At 51.5% G+C, this 17,288-nt stretch overlaps 1 protein-coding gene across 2 annotated transcripts; it reads left to right on the top strand.

Annotated features, from left to right (window-relative positions):
• The first annotated feature begins 10,017 nt into the window (after positions 1-10,017).
• Positions 10,018-13,534, top strand: SERTAD1 (SERTA domain containing 1). Of its 2 annotated transcripts, none has more exons than XM_003270357.2 (2): positions 10,018-10,176; positions 12,490-13,534. In XM_003270357.2, exon 2 carries the CDS (start codon positions 12,490-12,492, stop codon positions 13,198-13,200), a length of 711 nt encoding a protein of 236 aa, XP_003270405.1. In that variant the 5' UTR covers positions 10,018-10,176; the 3' UTR covers positions 13,201-13,534. The 2 variants fall into 2 exon arrangements, with proteins under 2 accessions (XP_003270405.1, XP_030653300.1); XM_030797440.1 differs by lacking the exon at positions 10,018-10,176 and adding an exon at positions 10,208-10,257.
• Positions 13,535-17,288: the final 3,754 nt, after the last annotated feature.

The raw sequence follows: 17,288 nt of genomic DNA, 5'->3' as shown, positions 1-17,288 counted from the left end.
GCGGGTGCCTGTAATCCCAGCTACTCCAGAGGCTGAGGCAGGAGAATCACTTGAACCTGAGAGGTGAAGGTTGCAGTGAACCGAGATCAGGCCACTGCGCTCCAGCCTGGGCAACAAGAGTAAAATTATGTCTCAAAAATAATTAAGTAAATAAAAAGAAAAATAAGGCCGGGTGTGGGGGCTCATGCCTGTAATCCCAACACTTTGGGAGGCCAAGGTGGGTGGATAATTTGAGGTCAGGAGTTCGAGACCAGCCTGGCCAACATGGTAAAACCCCATCTCTACTAAAAATACAAAAATTAGCTGGGTATTGTGATGCACACTTGTAGTCCCAGCTACTCAGGAGGCTGAGGTAGGAGAATCACTTGAACCCAGGAGGCAGAGGTTGCAGCGAGCCAAGATCACACCACTGCACTCCAGCCTGGGTGACAGAGCAAGACTCTGTCTCAAAAAAAAAAAAAAAAAGAAGTGAAAATGTATAAGTCAGCCAGGTGGTGATAAATGCTGTGGGGGCAGGGGGAGAGCAGGGGAGTGAAGAGGGTGTTGCTATTTACATAGGATGGCCAGATAAGGCATCTGAGACAAGGTGACATTTGGGTAAAAGCCTGAAGAAGGGCCAGGCAAGTTGGCTCACCCCTGTAATCCCAGCACTTTGGGAGGCCAAGGCAGTCAGATTGCTTGAGCCCAGGAGTTTAAGACCAGCCTGCGGTAACATGGCGAGGCCCTGAGGTCCTGTCTCTACTCAAAAAAAAAAAAAAAAAAAAAACTGCTCGCCTGTAGTCCCAGCTACTCGTGAGGCTGAGGTAGAAGGATCGCTTGAGCCCAGGATGGGCAGAGGTTGCAGTGAGAGGAGATCCCGCTGCTGCACTCCAGCCTGGGCTACAGAGCGAGACCCTGTTTCAAAAACAAAAACAGGTAGGGCGCCCTGGCTCACTCCTACAATCCTAGCACTTTGGGAGGCTGAAGCAGGCGGATTACTTGAGGTCAGGAATTCAATACCAGCCTCGCCAACATGGTGAAACCCCATTTCTACTAAAAATACAAAAATTAGCTGGGCAAGGTGGTGGGTGCCTGTAATCCCAGCTACTCCGGAGGCTGAGGCAGGAGAATCGCTTGAACCGGAGAGGTGGAGATTGCAGTGAGCTCAGATGGGGCCACTGCACTCCAGCCTGGGCGACAAGAGCGAAACTCAGTCTCAAAAACAAACAGGCCAGGCGCGGTGGCTCATGCCGGTAATTCCAGCACTTTGGGAGGCCGAGGCAAGCGGATCACGAGACCAGCCTGGCCAACATGGTGAAACCCTGTCTCTACTGAAAATTAGCCGGGTGTGGTGGCGGGCGCCTGTAATCCCAGCTACTCGGGAGGCTGAGGCAGGAGAATTGCTTGAACCCGGGAGGCGAAGGTTGCAGTGAGCCGAGATGGCGCCACTGCACTCCAGCCTGGGCGACAGAGCAAGACTTCCTCTGGAAACAAACAAACAAAAACAAAAAAGTGAGCCACCGTGCCCCGCCCTCCCCCTTTCCCTGCAGCTCTCTGCCTGCCCTGAAGATAACCCTGGGAAGGGGAATCGCATAGTTCCTTAGCACCGCGATGAGGCCAGTAAGAGGAGCACCCTCTTTCCAGATGAAAAAAGTGAGGCTCCGAGAGGCCCAGCGCCTTCCTAAACACCGCACTTGTTAAAAAGAACTGGCCACAGAAGTGGAAAGGCTGGCCCTGCAGAAGGAACCAAGTCCCCGAGAGCAGTGTCCACGTTCCCCAACCTGCCCTCCTCCGCGGCGGGGGATGGGCCCGCGGCCCGCCCTGGGAGTGGCGGGAAGGCCCGGTCCCTCCCCGCTGCCCACCCTCCGCCCTGGGCCGGCCGGGGTACCCAGGAGGCGGCCGCGGCCCGGAGCCGGCCTGGCGCCTCCTCCCTCCCCAGAGGCCGGACGGGGCGGGCCGCGCCTCCCGACCCCCCTCCCTCCCGCCCCAGCAGGCGGAGGCTTCTCTCCAGGCCTGCCGGGCCCGGTGGCTTCGCGGATGGTTTCATTTCCCCAGGCCCGGCCTCTCCTCTTCTCCCTTCCCCCAGCCTTTGAATTCCTGGCTCCGTCTCCATTTTCTGGTCCCAGCTCCAATGTCAACGCCTCGAAGAATCTCTCTCTAGGATCACCCTGGTTACAGGCGATTATCCCGTCTTATTTTGTTTTCTTCAAGTCACTGAACCGAAAGGGAAATTATTTTTCTCATCGATTCATCTTCCAGGGTCTTCTCATCCCACTCGGAGTAAAAAACAAAGGTCCACAGAGTAGGCTAAAAGGCCTCACTTCTCGGACCTCCTTCCCGGCAGCCCCCAGTCCAGCTGCCTTGGCCTTGCCTCCTGACAGGCAGCGCTTCAGAGCCTTTGCACTGGCTCTCGCCTCTGTCTGGAATGCTCTTCCTCTAGTTTTCCTACCTCTCTCATTTGTGTTTTGGTTTGTTCGTTTTTTGAGACAAAAACATTCTCTGTCGTTCTCTGTCGCCCAGGCTGGAGTACAGTGGGGCGATCGTAGCTCACTGCAGCTTCAAACTCCAGGTTCAAGTGATTCTCCTACCTCAGCCTTCCAAGTAGCTGGAACTACAGGCACGCCAGGCTAATTTTTTTATTATTTATTTATTTATTTATTTTTGAGACGGCAGTGGCACTATCTCGGCTCACTGCAACCTCCGTCTCCTGGGTTCAAGCAATTCTCCTGTCTCAGCCTCCCGAGTAGCTGGGACTACAGGCGCCTGCCACCACGCCGGGCTACTTTCAAAACAAAACAACCAAAAAAACATACAAATTATCTAGTACCTTAGGAGCAGGTAAATGCAAAGGAAAAGAAAAAAGCAGGCCGGGTACAGTGGCTCATGCCTGTGATCCCAACACTTTGAGAGGCCCAGGCAGGTGGATCACTTGAGGTCAGGAGTTCGAGACCAGTCTGGCCAACATGATGAAACTCTCATCTCTATTAAAAAAAAAAAAAAAAAGAATTAGCCGGGCATGGTGGCAGGCGCCTGTAATCCCAGCTACTCGGGAGGCTGAGGTAGGAGAATTGCTTGAATCCAGGAGATGGAGGTTGCAGTGAGCTGAGAGATGTGCAGCTTTGGGGAGGAGGATGTGTTATGTCTGAAGAGGTGACAATTCAGCAGAGACCTGATGAAACAAAAGAAGTAGACCCGGCCAGGTGGCTCACTCCTGTAATCCCAGCACTTTGGAAATCGGAGGCAGGAGGATCACTTGAGCCCAGGAGTTCAAGACCAGCTTGGGCAACACGGGGATACTCTGCTTCTACAAATAAAAAAAAAAAAAATTAAAAAAAAAAAAACTGGCCAGACACGGTGGCTCGTGCCTGTAATCCCAGCACTTTGGCAGGCCGAGGCGGGCGGATCACCTGAGGTCAGGAGTTCAAGACCAGCCTGATCAATATGGTGAAACCCCATCTCTACTAAAAATGCAAATTAATTTGCTTTCTTTTTTTCAGTTTTTTTGTTGTTGTTGTTGTTTAGATTGTTTTCTTTTTTTTTCTTTCTTTTTTTGGACAGAGTCTTGTTCTGTCACTCAGGCTGGAGTGCAGTGGCATGATCTCGGCTCACTGCAACCTCTGCCTCCCAGGTTCAAACAATTCTCTTGCCTCAACCTCCCAAGTAGCTGGGAGTACAGGTGCATACCACCACACCTGGCTAACTTTTGTATTTTTAGTAGAGATGGGGTTTCACCATGTTGGTCAGGCTGGTCTTGAACTTCTGACCTCAAGTGATCTGCCTGCCTCGACCTCCCAAAGTGCTGGGATTACAGGCGTGAGCCACGGCGCCTGGCCAAGGTAATTTGTTTATTGTTCATCTGCTCCCATAAGAGATTTTCATCTATAATTTCACTGCCCTTTCTTCAGTGCCTATAACAGTGTCTGGCACACAAAAGGGGCTCAAGACATAAATGTTTGCAAATCAATGAATGCATTTGTTTTCATATATATTTTCTCTCTTCACCTCCTACCCTGATCCATGAGAGGTGAGACTGTGAAGTTTACCCAGTGCTGTATCCTCACCATCTACAACAGTGGCCACCACATAGTAGGTGCTTAATAAATATATATTAATCAGATGATTCCTCTGAGTTGTTGTTCTTGGTTGTTTTTTTTTTTCCCACAGAGTCTTGCTCTGTCGCCCAGGATGGAGTGCAGCAGCCTGATCCTGGCTCACTGCAACCTCTGTCTCCCAGGTTCAAGTGATCCTCCCACCTCAGCCTCTGAAGCAGCTGGAACTACAGGCATGAGCCAATGCTCTGAGCCTTTTCCTTTTCCTTCAGTGTATGACCTGGAGTAAGCCACTGGGAGACTCCAGGTCCAGGCCTCCTTTTTGCCAGCCATAAAAATGGATTCTGGAGGGCAGAAAATGTGAATTTGCCTAGCAGGGGCCTGGTTCTAATTAGCATCTTACCTTAATTTTATTATTAAAAATTCAAGCACATAGAAAAGATGGGGAAAAAAGTATTCTGAGCATCTGAATTCTCTCTCACCTAGATTCATTTGATAGTTGTTGGACAGGGAACAACTATAATCCCAGTATTTTGTGAGGCTAAGGCAAGAGGGTCACTTGAGTCCAGGAGTTCAAGATCAGCCTGGGCAACATAGTGAGATCTCGCCACTACAAAAAAATTTAAGAGCCAGGCGTGGACTGGGCGTGGTGGCTCACGCCTGTAATCCCAGCACTTTGGGAGGCGGAGGCAGGTGGATCACCTGAGGTTGGAAGTTCAAGACCAGCCTGACCAACAGGGAGAAACCCTGTCTCTACTAAAAATACAAAATCGGTCAGACGTGGTGGCACATGCCTGTAATCCCAGCTACTCCGGAGGCTGAGGCAGGACAATTTCTTGAACCCGGGAGACAGAGGCTGTGGTGAGCCGAAACCGTGCCATTGCACTCCAGCCTGGGCAACAAGAGCGAAACTCCGTCTCAAAAAAAAAAAAAAAAAAAAAACCCGTCCTATAAACTGGCAATGAGACCTAACCTTCTTCAAGTAGCTCGTTTGTTAATTCCAGAGCTGTGGGAAGAGCTTTTAGTTTTGAATAAAGCTCCTGGTCAAAGTAAGTTCTCAAAAATGCTAACTACGGTAGTTAATTCAGGCAGCAATTGTCAATGAATGCTCAAACCGTTGGGTGAAAAGTTAGTGGAAAACAGGATCTTTTTGGGGTCTCACTCTGTCGCCCAAGCTGGCATGCACTAGTGCAATCATGGCTCACTGCAGCCTCAAACTCCTGGGCTCAAGTGATCTACCTCAGCCTCCCAAGAAGCTAGGACTGCAGGTGCATGCCACCATGCTAGGATAAGTTTTTAAAAACAGTATTCTGTAGATAGTGCCACTGCACTCCAGCCTGGCGACAGAGCAAGACTCCATCTCAAAAACAAACAAAAAACAAAAACAAAAAACCAGTATTTTGTGGAGATTGGGTCTTGCTATGTTGCCCAGGCTACTCTCAAACTCCTGGGCTCTGGCCAGGCACAGTGGCTCATGTCTGTAATCCCAGCACTTTGGGAGGTCGAGGTGGGCGGAGTTCGATACCAGCCTGACCAACATGTTGAAACCCCGTCTCTACTGAAAATACAAAAATTAGCCAGGCATGGTGGCACACGCCTATAATCCCAGCTACCCAGGAGACTGAGGCAGGAGAATCGTTTAATGCGGGAGGTGGAGGTTGCAGTGAGCTGAGATTGTGCCACTGCACTCCAGCCTGGGAGACAGAGACTCCATCTTAAAAAAAAAAAAAAAAAAAAAGCCAGGCATGGTGGCTCACGCCTGTAATCCCAGCACTTTGGGAGGCCAAGGCAGGCAGATCGCCTGAGGTCAGGAGTTTGAGGCCAGCCTGGCTAACATGGTGAAACCCCGTCTCTACTAAACATACAAAAATTAGCCAGGCATAGTGGCATGCCCCTGTAATCCTAGCTACTCAGGAGGCTGAGGCAGGAGAATCGCTTGAACCCAGGAGGCGGAGGTTGCAGTGAGCCAAGACCATGCCATTACACTCCAGCCTGGGCGACAGAGAAAGACTCCATCTCAAAAAAAAAAAAAAAAAAAAAACTGGCCAGGTGCGGTGGCTCACGCCTGTAATCCCAGCACTTTGGGAGGCCAAGGTGGGTGGATCACCAGGTCAGGAGATCGAGACCATCCTGGCTAACATGGTGAAACCCCGTCTCTACTAAAAATACAAAAAAAAAAAAAAAAAAAGGAAAAAAAATTAGCCGGGCAAAGTGGCGGGTGCCTGTAGTCCCAGCTACTCAGGAGGCTGAGGCAGGAGAATGGTGTGAACCCAGGAGGCGGAGCTTGCAGTGAGCCGAGATCGTCACACTGCACTCCAGCCTGGGTGACAAAGTGAGACTCCGGCTCAAAAAAAAAAAAAAAATCACAAAACCTCCTGGACTCAAGTTCCCTCGTTGGCCTCCCAAAGTGCCGGGATTACAGGCATGAGCCACCACATACATCCTGGAGATAGGATCTTGACAGGCTCTAAAGCATCATCCCAAAGGTTATTTGCTAACTTGAAAGGATAAATTTCTTTTACGATGTAAGCCTCACAATCTTAATCATGTGATGAAACTGCATTACCAATGGTGGGACATCCTGACAGTGGGTGCCAACTACTATAATGCATTAGGATTAGGAAGTACATTAATAAGGATTAGGACACACCCTGTGGAGTTTCCCTGTTCACTGCATAAGCAGAATCTCACCAGGCCCCTAGACCCAACCTCCAGCTTATTGGAAAAAGAGAGGAACAAATTAAACACAGTCAGACAAATCCAGAATGTGGGACACTATGCAGCATGACTAGGCTGTTTTGCCAGAAATTCGATGTCAACAAAACATAAAAAAGGATTTGAGGCTGAGTGTGGTGGCTCACGCCTGTAATCCCAGCACTTTGGGAGGCCAAAGTGGGCAGATCACCTGAGGTCAGGAGTTTGAGACCATCTTGGCCAACATGGTGAAACCCTGTCTCTACTAAAAATACAAAAAAATTAGCCAGTCATGGTGGTGCATGCCTGTAATCCCAGCACTTTGGGAGGCCAAAGCAGGTGGATCACCTGAGGTCAGGGGTTTGAGACCACCAGCCTGTCCAACATGGTAAAACCCTGTCTCTACTAAAAACACACAAAAAATTAGCCAGGCGTGGTGGCGCACACCTGTAATCCCAGCTACTCGGGAGGCTGAGGCAGGAGAATCACTTTAACCCAGAGATGGAGGTTGCAGGGAGCCAAGATCACGCCACTGTACTCCAGCTTGTGTGACAGAGCAAGACTCTGTCTCAAAAAAAAGGATTTGGGTGGGGGAATATTCGAGAATAAAATATAGTATGTAATTTCTTCATTACAACCAAATTAGCATGTGAACCTTCATTGGATCCTGATTTTGGAGAAAAGAAAGCAACTATAAAGGGTATTCTTGGGTCAGTTGGAGAGATTTGAATATAGACTGGCTATTAGGTGATATTGTGGAATTCTTGATTCTATTAGATGTGAAATAGTATTTTTGTGGCTTGTACATGAATGTCCTTATTCTTTTTTTTTTTAGATGGAGTTTTGCTCTTCTTGCCCAGGCTGGAGTGCAATGACGCAATCTCAGCTCACTGCAACCTCTGCCTCCTGGGTTCAAGCAATTCTCCTGTCTCAGCCTCCTGAGTAGCTGGGATTACAGGCACATGCCACCATGCCCAGCTAATTTTTGCATTATTAGTAGAGACAGGGTTTCATCATATTGGTTAGGCTGGTCTTGAACTCCTGACCTCCGGTGGTCCGCTTGCCTCGGCCTCCCAAAGTGCTGGGATTACAGGTGTGAGCCAACGCACAGGGCCTAATGTCCTTATTCTTAAGAGATGCCTGCTGAGCTGTTAAGGGTAGAATATCAAGATGCTTGCAATTTACTCTCCAAAGGTTTAGCAAAAGAAACAATATATACACATGTGTAGATAAAGGCAACTTAGCACAAAGTTACCAACTATTGCTTTTTTTTTTTTGATACAGGGTCTTGTTCTGTTACTCAGACTAGAGTGCAGTGGCATGAACATGGCTCACTGCAACCTTGACCTCCTGGGCTCAAGGAATCCTCCCACCTTAGCCCCGCAAGCAGCTGGGACCACAAGAACATGCTACCACGCCTGGCTAATTTTTGGTTTTTTTTTTTTTTTTTTTTTTTTTTTTTTTTTTGAGACAGAGTTGCTCTGTTGCCCAGTCTGGAGTGCAATGGCGCTGTCTTAGATCACTGGAACCTCCACCGCCTGGGTTCAAGCTATTCTCCTGCCTCAGCCTCCTGAGTAGCTGGGATTACAGGCGCCTGCCACCACGCCTGGCTGATTTTTCGTATTTTTAGTAGAGACAGGGTTTCATCATGTTGGCCTGGCTGGTCTCGAACTCCTGACCTCGTGATCTGCCCACCTCGGCCTCCCAAAGTGCTGAGATTACAGGCGTGAGCCACCACGCCCGGCCCACGCCTGGCTAATTCTTAAATTTTTTTGTAGTGATGAGATCTCACTATGTTGCCCAGGCTGGACTCAAGTGAACTCCTGGACTCAAGTGACCCTCCTGCCTTGGCCTCCCAAAGTACTGGATTACAGTTGTTGCCTAGCTAACAACTATCAATTAAATCTAGGTGAGAGAGTATTCAGGCGTGAGCCACTGCATCCGGCCATGGGAGGAGTATTATACCCTGTCTACCTCTAGCCCCATCCTGCATGTCTATCCACCTTGAACTAAGAGCTTGTGTTATTACAACAGCTATTACTACTAACAAAGAAACACGTTGCTAACCAGGCATGGTGGTGTGCACCTGTAGTTCCCAGCTACTTGGGGGTCTGAGGCAGGAGGATAGCTTGAACCCAGGAGGCTGGAGTGAGTCGAGATGGCACCCCTGCAGTCCAGCCTGGTGACAGAGTGAGACCCTGTCTCAAAAACAAAATAAAATAAAATAAAAAGTAAAGAAAAAAATAATAACCAGCTGGGCGCGGTAACTCAAGCCTGTAATCCCAACACTCAGGGGCCGAGGAGGGCGGATCACCTGAGGTGAGGAGTTTGAGACCTGCCTAGCCAACATGGTGAAACCCCATCTCTACTAAAAATACAAAAATTAGCCAGGCGTGGTGGTGCATGCCTGTAGTCCCAGCTACTCGGGAGGCTGAGGCAGGATAATTGCTTGAACCTGGGAGGCGGAGGTTACAGTGAACCGAGATCGTGCCACTGCACTCCAGCCTGGGCGACGGAGTGAGAATCTGTCTTAAATAAATAAATAAATAAATAAATAAATAAATAAATAAAATAAAATAAAACACAAAACACGTTGCACCCCACTCTGAGGATTTTGCATGAATTATTTAATCCTTAAAAACAATCCTGTAAACTAGGCTCTATTTTCTCTCATTTTAAAGGAGAAACAGACCAGAAGGGATTACAGCACTTGCCCCAGGTCACACAGCTGCTTAGGGAATGGAGCCCGGGATGTGATTCCGTTGGTATCGCACTCCCACCTCACTCCCGCCTTTAACCACAATTAAGTCCAACTGTCCAGCATTGCTTGACTGTGGTATTGTGTTCTTATAGATACGATCCTATTTAAACTATCCTGTCAAGAGGTAGGCAAGACGATCCCCATTTAACTTTGTGTAGCCTGAAGAGGTTGATCATTTTTCCAAGGTCACGCATCCAGTGAGTGGGGAATCCCGAGTCGGAATTTGAACCCGGGCATTATCTGTAGTGTAGACCCCTGTCGGGGCTGGGTGTGTAAGAAGCTTAATTGCCGGGTTTGGCAGGTGCATGGGTAGTTGCGAGGGGCTCGTACTTTGAGAGGCAGAAGTCCCCACTCGCCACCGTTTCCCGGAGTAAAAAGCCACCTCTTTCCATCCCTCACTCGCTCAGCTGCCCGGGCATGCGCCCTGAAGCCCCTCCTTCAGAATCCGCCCCCTGAAGGCTCCGCCCATCACCATGCAGGGCCAATCCCTGGGGCGGAGGGCGGGGCAGCCACGAGAGTGGGCGGCCGCTAAGGGTAGTTAGGAGTCTGGAGTCGTGAGCCGGAGTCAGAACTGCGTCTCGCGACCCAGGCGCCGGTTCCCGGAGGAGAGCCAGCAAGCGATGCTGCCGCTGCCGTTTCCTGATTGGTTGTGGTTGGCTACCTCTTCGTTCTGATTGGCCGCTAGTGAGCAAGGTATGTAAATGAAGGGGCCTGGGAAGAGAAGGGCTACCAGCGGCCGGGTCCTTCACGGAGTTCGATCCTTGGGTCCGACAGGTGCCCGCCGGGGCTGCCCGGGATCGAGACGCACGGGCCTCTACGTGCTGTCTGCCCCGGCCGGGCCGGGTGAATCACGCCGCACTCCGAGAAGGGGGCGGAGGCGCCGGCTCCTTGGCTCCGGCTGCGTGACTCACCCGCCCCCGCCGCCGCCGCTTCGGGAGGAGCCGCCTCCACTGCCGGAAGCGAGCGGAGGCCGGGCGCAGAGAACAGCCTACCAGGGGTCCCGGCTCGCACGGCGCCGGGAGGCCGGCAGGAATCACAGCCGGGAATCGGGGCAGTAGAAGGGGTCCTGGGGTCAGAGGGGCCAGAATCCCCAGGGGAAAGCCGGTCTGGGCACCGCTAGGGGGCGCCGGGAGTCGGGGGTGGGGGCGGAATTCCTGCGGTTCCGGACTCCCCGGACTGCGGGGAAGGGGACGAAGACCTTGTTTTGAGTAGTGTGGTGGGCCACTCTTAAAATCTTGCTAGGCAGGGTCCCGGAACTGGACTCTACAGTCTTCCTGGCCCGAAAAAGTAGGTAGCGCCAGGGTTCCAAAACTCCAGCCCTACCCCCGCCGCCACTCCAAGAACAGTGGACCGTCAAACTTATCTCAGTGACTGACCCCGGTGCCGATCACGATTTCCCCGACAAGCCCTGTCTATTCTGCCTCCCAAATAAGTCCTGACTCGACCGACTTCCTTCCATGCCCACTACCAGCTCCTGCTCCAGGCCATCACCATCGTCCGTCCCAAACGAGTACAGCCTACCAGTGGGTCTCAGATCCCCCCTCTTTTTGCCCCCCTCCCCAGTCTTCCTCGAAGCAGCCATGGGGGGCAATCTTCCGGAAACCTAATCAGCTCACAACACCATTCCCTCCCTGCTCAAATTCCTTTAATGACTGCCCACCACACTCAGGATAAAATCCAAACTCCCTACTTCTGCATATGTGGCTTTCTGTGACCTGGCTTGTGCCCGTTCCCCTAGCTGCTCCCCAATCTGGTCTCCTACCATGTCACTCTCTGTGTGCCACCCATGCTGGTCTCTTTCCAGTTCAAGCCCATCCAGCCTCTGGGCTTTTCTTTGCCTTTTTTTGTTGTTCTCTCCTCCCGGAATGCTTTTCCCAGGGTCTCCCATGGCTGACTTCTCTGGCCTGAGGGCTCCATTCAAATGTCACCTCCTTACAGGAGCCTTCTCTGATCATCTAAAAGGTCTCTAGGACCTTTTAGTGTCTTCCTGTAATTCTCTGTACATTTCCTGTGTTTCCTTATTTATTTACTGTTTGAAACATAGTCATAGTAGACGATATTAAACTATGTGAAACTAGTTTAGTATTTCTAATATTATAACTTATTTAGATGTAACTATGTTATTACAATAAAATATGTGAAACAGCTGCTTTTGTAGGGGAAAAAGTTGAATATTGGCCATTCCACATGGTTCACTGAAGAAATAATAGTGTTATCATTAAGTGTACTTATTGGCAGGGCGAGGCAGCTCACACTTGTAATCTCAGTACTTTGGGAGGCTGAGGCAGGAGGATGGCTGGAGGCAAGGAGTTTGAGACCACCCTGGGCAACATAGTGAGACCTTGTCTCTACAAAAAATAAAAGGGAAAAAAAAAGTACTTATTGACTGAGGGGGGAGGATCGCTTCAGGCCAGGAGTTTGAGACCAGCCTGGGCAATATAGTGACACCCCATCTTTATTTTTTCAGATAAAAAAGTCTATAAGTATACTTAAATATAAAATTTAAAATTTAAAAAGTCTATAGGCCGGGCACGGTGGCTCACGCCTGTAATCCCAGCACTTTGGGAGGCAGAGATGGGCGGATCACTTGAGGTCCAGGAGGTCGAGACCAGCCTGGCCAACATGGTGAAACCCTGCCTCTTCTAAAAATACAAAAATTAGCCGGGTGTGGTGGCGTGCATCTGTAATCCTAGCTTTTGGGGAGGCTGAGGCACGAGAATCACTTGAACCTGTGAGGCAGAGGTTGCAATGAGCTGAGATCACGGCATTGCACTCCAGCCTGGGCAACAGAGCGAGACTCCATCTCAAAAAAAAAAATCTATAAATATACATATACAGTTAAATAAAATTGTCTATATCTTTAAAGTTCCCTAAGAAAAGCTAGGCACAGAGAGGTTAAGTGACTTGCCCAAGATCCTACCTGCAACAACTGTCAGATCCAGGCTTTGAACTTAACATTTGTTTTCTATAACTGACTATAACTCCATAACTCCCTGCCCGCTGCAGATGCTGAGCAAGGGTCTGAAGCGGAAACGGGAGGAGGAGGAGGAGAAGGAACCTCTGGCAGTCGACGCCTGGTGGCTAGATCCTGGCCACGCAGCGGTGGCACAGGCACCCCCAGCCGTGGCCTCTAGCTCCCTCTTTGACCTCTCAGTGCTCAAGCTCCACCACAGCCTCCAGCAGAGTGAGCCGGACCTGCGGCACCTGGTGCTGGTGGTGAACACTCTGCGGCGCATCCAGGCGTCCATGGCACCCGCAGCTGCCCTGCCACCTGTGCCCAGCCCACCTGCAGCCCCCAGTGTGGCTGACAACTTACTGGCAAGCTCGGACGCTGCCCTGTCAGCCTCCATGGCCAGCCTCCTGGAGGACCTCAGCCACATTGAGGGCCTGAGTCAGGCTCCCCAACCACTGGCAGACGAGGGGCCACCAGGCCGTAGCATCGGGGGAGCAGCGCCCAGCCTGGGTGCCTTGGACCTGCTGGGCCCAGCCACTGGCTGTCTACTGGACGATGGGCTCGAGGGCCTGTTTGAGGATATTGACACCTCTATGTATGACAATGAACTTTGGGCACCAGCCTCTGAGGGCCTCAAACCAGGCCCTGAGGGTGGGCCGGGCAAGGAGGAAGCTCCGGAGCTGGACGAGGCCGAACTGGACTACCTCATGGACGTGCTGGTGGGCACACAGGCACTGGAGCGGCCGCCGGGGCCAGGGCGCTGAGCCCTCGTGCTGGGATGGTTGTCTGGTATCTGAACTGAGCTTGCTGGCTGGACCAACTGTCCTCGAAAAGACACAGCTGGCTTCCCTAGTACAGAGAACAGCGCTTGGGCCACTTTGGAGAGACAGAATCCAGTCCTGGGCAACTTCACATCCGTCCTCCTGTCTCAGGGCTGGCAGGGGAGCCTGGGATTACCCCCTAGTGATGGAATGACAGGGTCTGGTGGGGACTGAATTCCCTGGCCCTGGGGTCATAGCTTGGGCTGTTCCTTCTCTGATATGGGAAGAGACCCCAATCAGATTTTTCAAATTAAAGCCAGTCCTGAGAAATCTCAAATCCGTGTGCTGCTTTGTCTCTGGGCAAATGTGAAGGCAAGATGAAAACATCAAACATTTTATTGGGCGTAGACTGTACGAGGCACAGTTCTAAGCACTTCACTGTGTTAACTCATTTAATCCTGTAACAGCCCTACAAGATCGGTAGTATTATCACCCCCATTTTACAGGTGAGAAAACCAAGATAATTTTGGAGAAAACTCCAAAATTATCACTTGAGGTGGGTTTTAAATTATGAACTTACTTTTTTTTTTTTTTGAGATAGGGTCTCGCTCTGTCACCCAGGTTGAAGTACAGTGGTCTGATCATGGCTCACTACAGCCTCAAACTCCTGGGCTCAAGCGATCCTCCTACCAGGCCACTTTTTTTTTTTTTTTTTTTTGAGACAGATTCTCACTGTTGCCCAGGCTGGAGTGTAGTGGCGCAGCTTCGGCTCACTGCAACCTCCACCTCCCGGGTTCAAACAATTCTTCTGCCTCAGACTCCCGATTAGCTGGGACCAACTAATTTTTTATATTTTTTGTGGAGACAGGGTTTCACCGTGTTAGCCAGGATGGTCTTCATCTCCTGACCTCGTGATCTGCCTGCCTCAGCTTCCCAAAGTGCTAGGATTACAGGCGTGAGCCACTGTACCTGGCCTTTTTTTTTTTTTTTCTTAAATTTTATTTCTTTTCCTTGCTAGCAGGAAGTTAAGGCAACTTTTTAAAAATGAAAGCAAGTCCTCCCCTGGAATCTACCTGTATTTATTGAGGAGAGAAGAGGAGGCTGCTTTCAGAACGGTCCAGAAATAAAAACACAAAACCTGGAGCCTGGACAGATACTCTCCAAGGAGCCCTGAGAGTCGGCTCTCCAGGAAAATGGGGGAAGGAAAGGGGGACAACAGCCCATTTTAAAAAATAAAATCCACTCCTAGTCTTAAATCTCTGGGCAAAGGATAGGGCCGCTTGGAGCTGTGTCTGAAATAAAGCCACTAGGCTTGGTAGCTGGACTGCAGAGAGGGAGCTCAGGGCAGGCAGCTGTGCCTTCCTTCTAGAAGAAACCCAGACCCGGGCGAACTGGGGCCACCTGCCCGTGTGCTGGGCCTGGCTGGAGCGCCGGGTGTCAGCGGCCGCCCCCGCGGTCCAGCCGCATTCCAGGCCCGGCTGGGAGGGGCCGCACACTCAGCGGCCTGGCACGGGACCCAGGCTGCGTCCTTCCTGACGGCCGCAGGGACAGGGCGGAGCCTGAGGGGGGGTGCACGGAGGGGAGGGAGTGTTACCGTGAAAACTGCGGGTGCGCATGCAGAGAGGCGCAGGGGGCTGGACGGTGACCCGAGGGGCCAGCGGGGCCTTGAGTGAGGGAAACGCCGCCATCGTGGGGCGTTTCTCTCCTCTGGCCAGAAGCCTCAGGGAGGCAGAGGCAGGAGTGGAGCTGGGCCAGATGGGGAGCCCGGGTCGGCCCCAGGGGCCGGGAAGGGGCGGGCAGAGTGGCGCTTCCTGGAGGAGCAGAGGAAGTTGTGCCCATTTCTGGAAGTGGATGAGGCGGGCCGTGGAAGCGGGTGAAAATGGCCTGCAGGGAGCTGGCGTCCAGGCTGAGGGTCTTCCAGGCGCCTGACCATAACCCCGAGTGACTCCAGCCCCTGGGCAAATGGGACTCGGACTGCTTTGCCGCAGACTCAAAACTTGGGCGCCTGGGCTGAGCTCAGCACCGCCCCCTGGTGCCCAGTCGGGCCCTGCGGTGCCGCCGTCTCGGGTTCCCCGGACATCTGTCCAGTGGTCGAGGGATCATGAACGCCCTCTTTTTACAACACTCTGCGGGCCTGTTTCTTTCTTTTCTTTTTCTTTTTTTTTTTATGAGACGGGGTCTCGCTTTGTCGCCCAGGCTGGAGAGTGCAATGGCGCGATCATAGCTCACTACAGCCTCGAATTCCTGGGCCTCAGCAATCCTCCCGCCTCAGCCTCCCGATTAGCTGGGGTTACAGGTGCGCACCACCACGCCCAGCTGATTTTATTTTTATTCTTATTTTAAATTATTTATTTATTTATTTATTTATTTATTTTGAGACGGATTCTTGCTCTGTCGCCCAGGCTGGAGTGCAATGGCGCGATCTCGGCTCACTGCAGCCCCTGCCTCCTGAGTTCAAGCAATTCTGCCTCAGCCTCCCGAGTAGCTGGGATTACAGGCGCCCGCCACCACGCCCGGCTAATTTTTTGTATTTTTAGTAGAGACAGAGTTTCACCATGTTCGCCAGGCTAGTCTTGAACTCCTGATATGAAGTGATCCATCCTGCCTTGGCCTCCCAAAGTGCTGGGATTACAGGCGTGAGCCACCACACCCGGCCGATTTTTAAAATTTTTTGTAGAGACAGTGTTGGCCTATGTTGTCCAGGCTGGTCTCGAACCCCCAGGCTCAAGCAATCCTTCCACCTCAGCCTCCCAAAGTGCTGGGATTCCTGTGGGCCTGTTTCTTATTCTTTCCTTTCCCCGCTTTTTCAGAGAGATTGGGTCTCACTATGTTGCCCAGGCTGGAGAGCAGTGTCTGTACAGAGGAGTGATCATAGTGCTGTACAGCCTTGAACTCCTGGGCTCAAGGGATCCTCTGGCTTCAGCCCTCGGAGTAGCTGGGACTACAGGCACAAACCACTGTGCCCAGCTAAGGACCTGTTTCTGATGTCTCTGAGGCCTAATATGGGGGTAAGCTGATCTTTCAATCTGCCCCTGAGCCTGCTTCGCCAGTGATGGTCCCCCAAACACACACACACACACACACCAGAGCCTCTAGGTACAGTTGCATAGGTTGTGCACTGCACATAGGCTCCATATGTAAGGGGCTGCCACACATGTTCCAGGTACCCTACATTTACATATTTATTACAAGTTTCCCAGCAGATGGAGGTCAAGTACCTCCAGGAAGGGGCATGTCTTTTACACAAAAGCACCATATGGGCTACATCAGCCCTGGTCCCATCCACGTGGTGCCCTCAGGTTTATGAATGGCTCATGCGTGAGGACCTGCCCGTCTCCCCATGTCTCACCCCCAGATGGGTTGTGCAGGCTCCCTGGCTCTGGTGTGCTGCTCCACCCTCAGGCTCAACCCCAGGAGGCCACACCACCTTGGCCAGCAGACTCCAGGGCCCACACCATTCCTAGCTGAGCCGCCAGCCCTGCCGCAGCTGCCACCTTTCACAGAGCCTCTGTGCATGCCCGCCATGACACCCCCTAGGCCAGCTTTCCTCCATGGCATCATAGGAACACCCCCCAAACACACACACACACACACACACACACACTGATACCTGGAAGAGCCGTAACCAGCTATCTGGTCTCCTTTTCCTCCCTCCCTTCTTGTCCTTCATTCAGCAAAAATTTATGAGCACACACCTACTGTGTGCCTATCCCTATGTAAAGGGTAAATCTGACCACATCTCTCCCCTGCCCCTGGGCCTTTATTACCCCAACTCTCTGGGGTCTGAACTCTGTACCTTCCAAGGCTCACCTTCTACCTCTGTCCCTATTCATTAAACACTTGTTGAGCGGCCAGGCATAGTGGTTCACATCTGTAATCCCAGCACTTTGGGAGGCCGAGGTGAGTGGATCACAAGGTCAAGAGATTGAGACCATCCTGGCCAATGTGGTGAAACCCCATCTCTACTAAAAAATACAAAAATTAGCCAGGCATGGTGGTGTGCACCTGTAATCCCAGCTACTTAAGAGGCTGAGGCAGGAGAATCACTTGAACCCAGGAGGCGGAGGTTGCAGTGAGCCGAGATTGCGCCG

The sequence above is a fragment of the Nomascus leucogenys genome, chromosome 17 (genome assembly GCF_006542625.1).
Source record: "Nomascus leucogenys isolate Asia chromosome 17, Asia_NLE_v1, whole genome shotgun sequence".
Classification (NCBI taxonomy): domain Eukaryota; kingdom Metazoa; phylum Chordata; class Mammalia; order Primates; family Hylobatidae; genus Nomascus; species Nomascus leucogenys.
This window is presented reverse-complemented; position numbering and strand designations above follow the sequence as displayed.

Excerpts from the sequence above, each read along its gene's own strand:
- SERTAD1 (XM_003270357.2), top strand. The coding sequence starts at position 12,490 with ATGCTGAGCAAGGGTCTGAAGCGGAAACGGGAGGAGGAGGAGGAGAAG.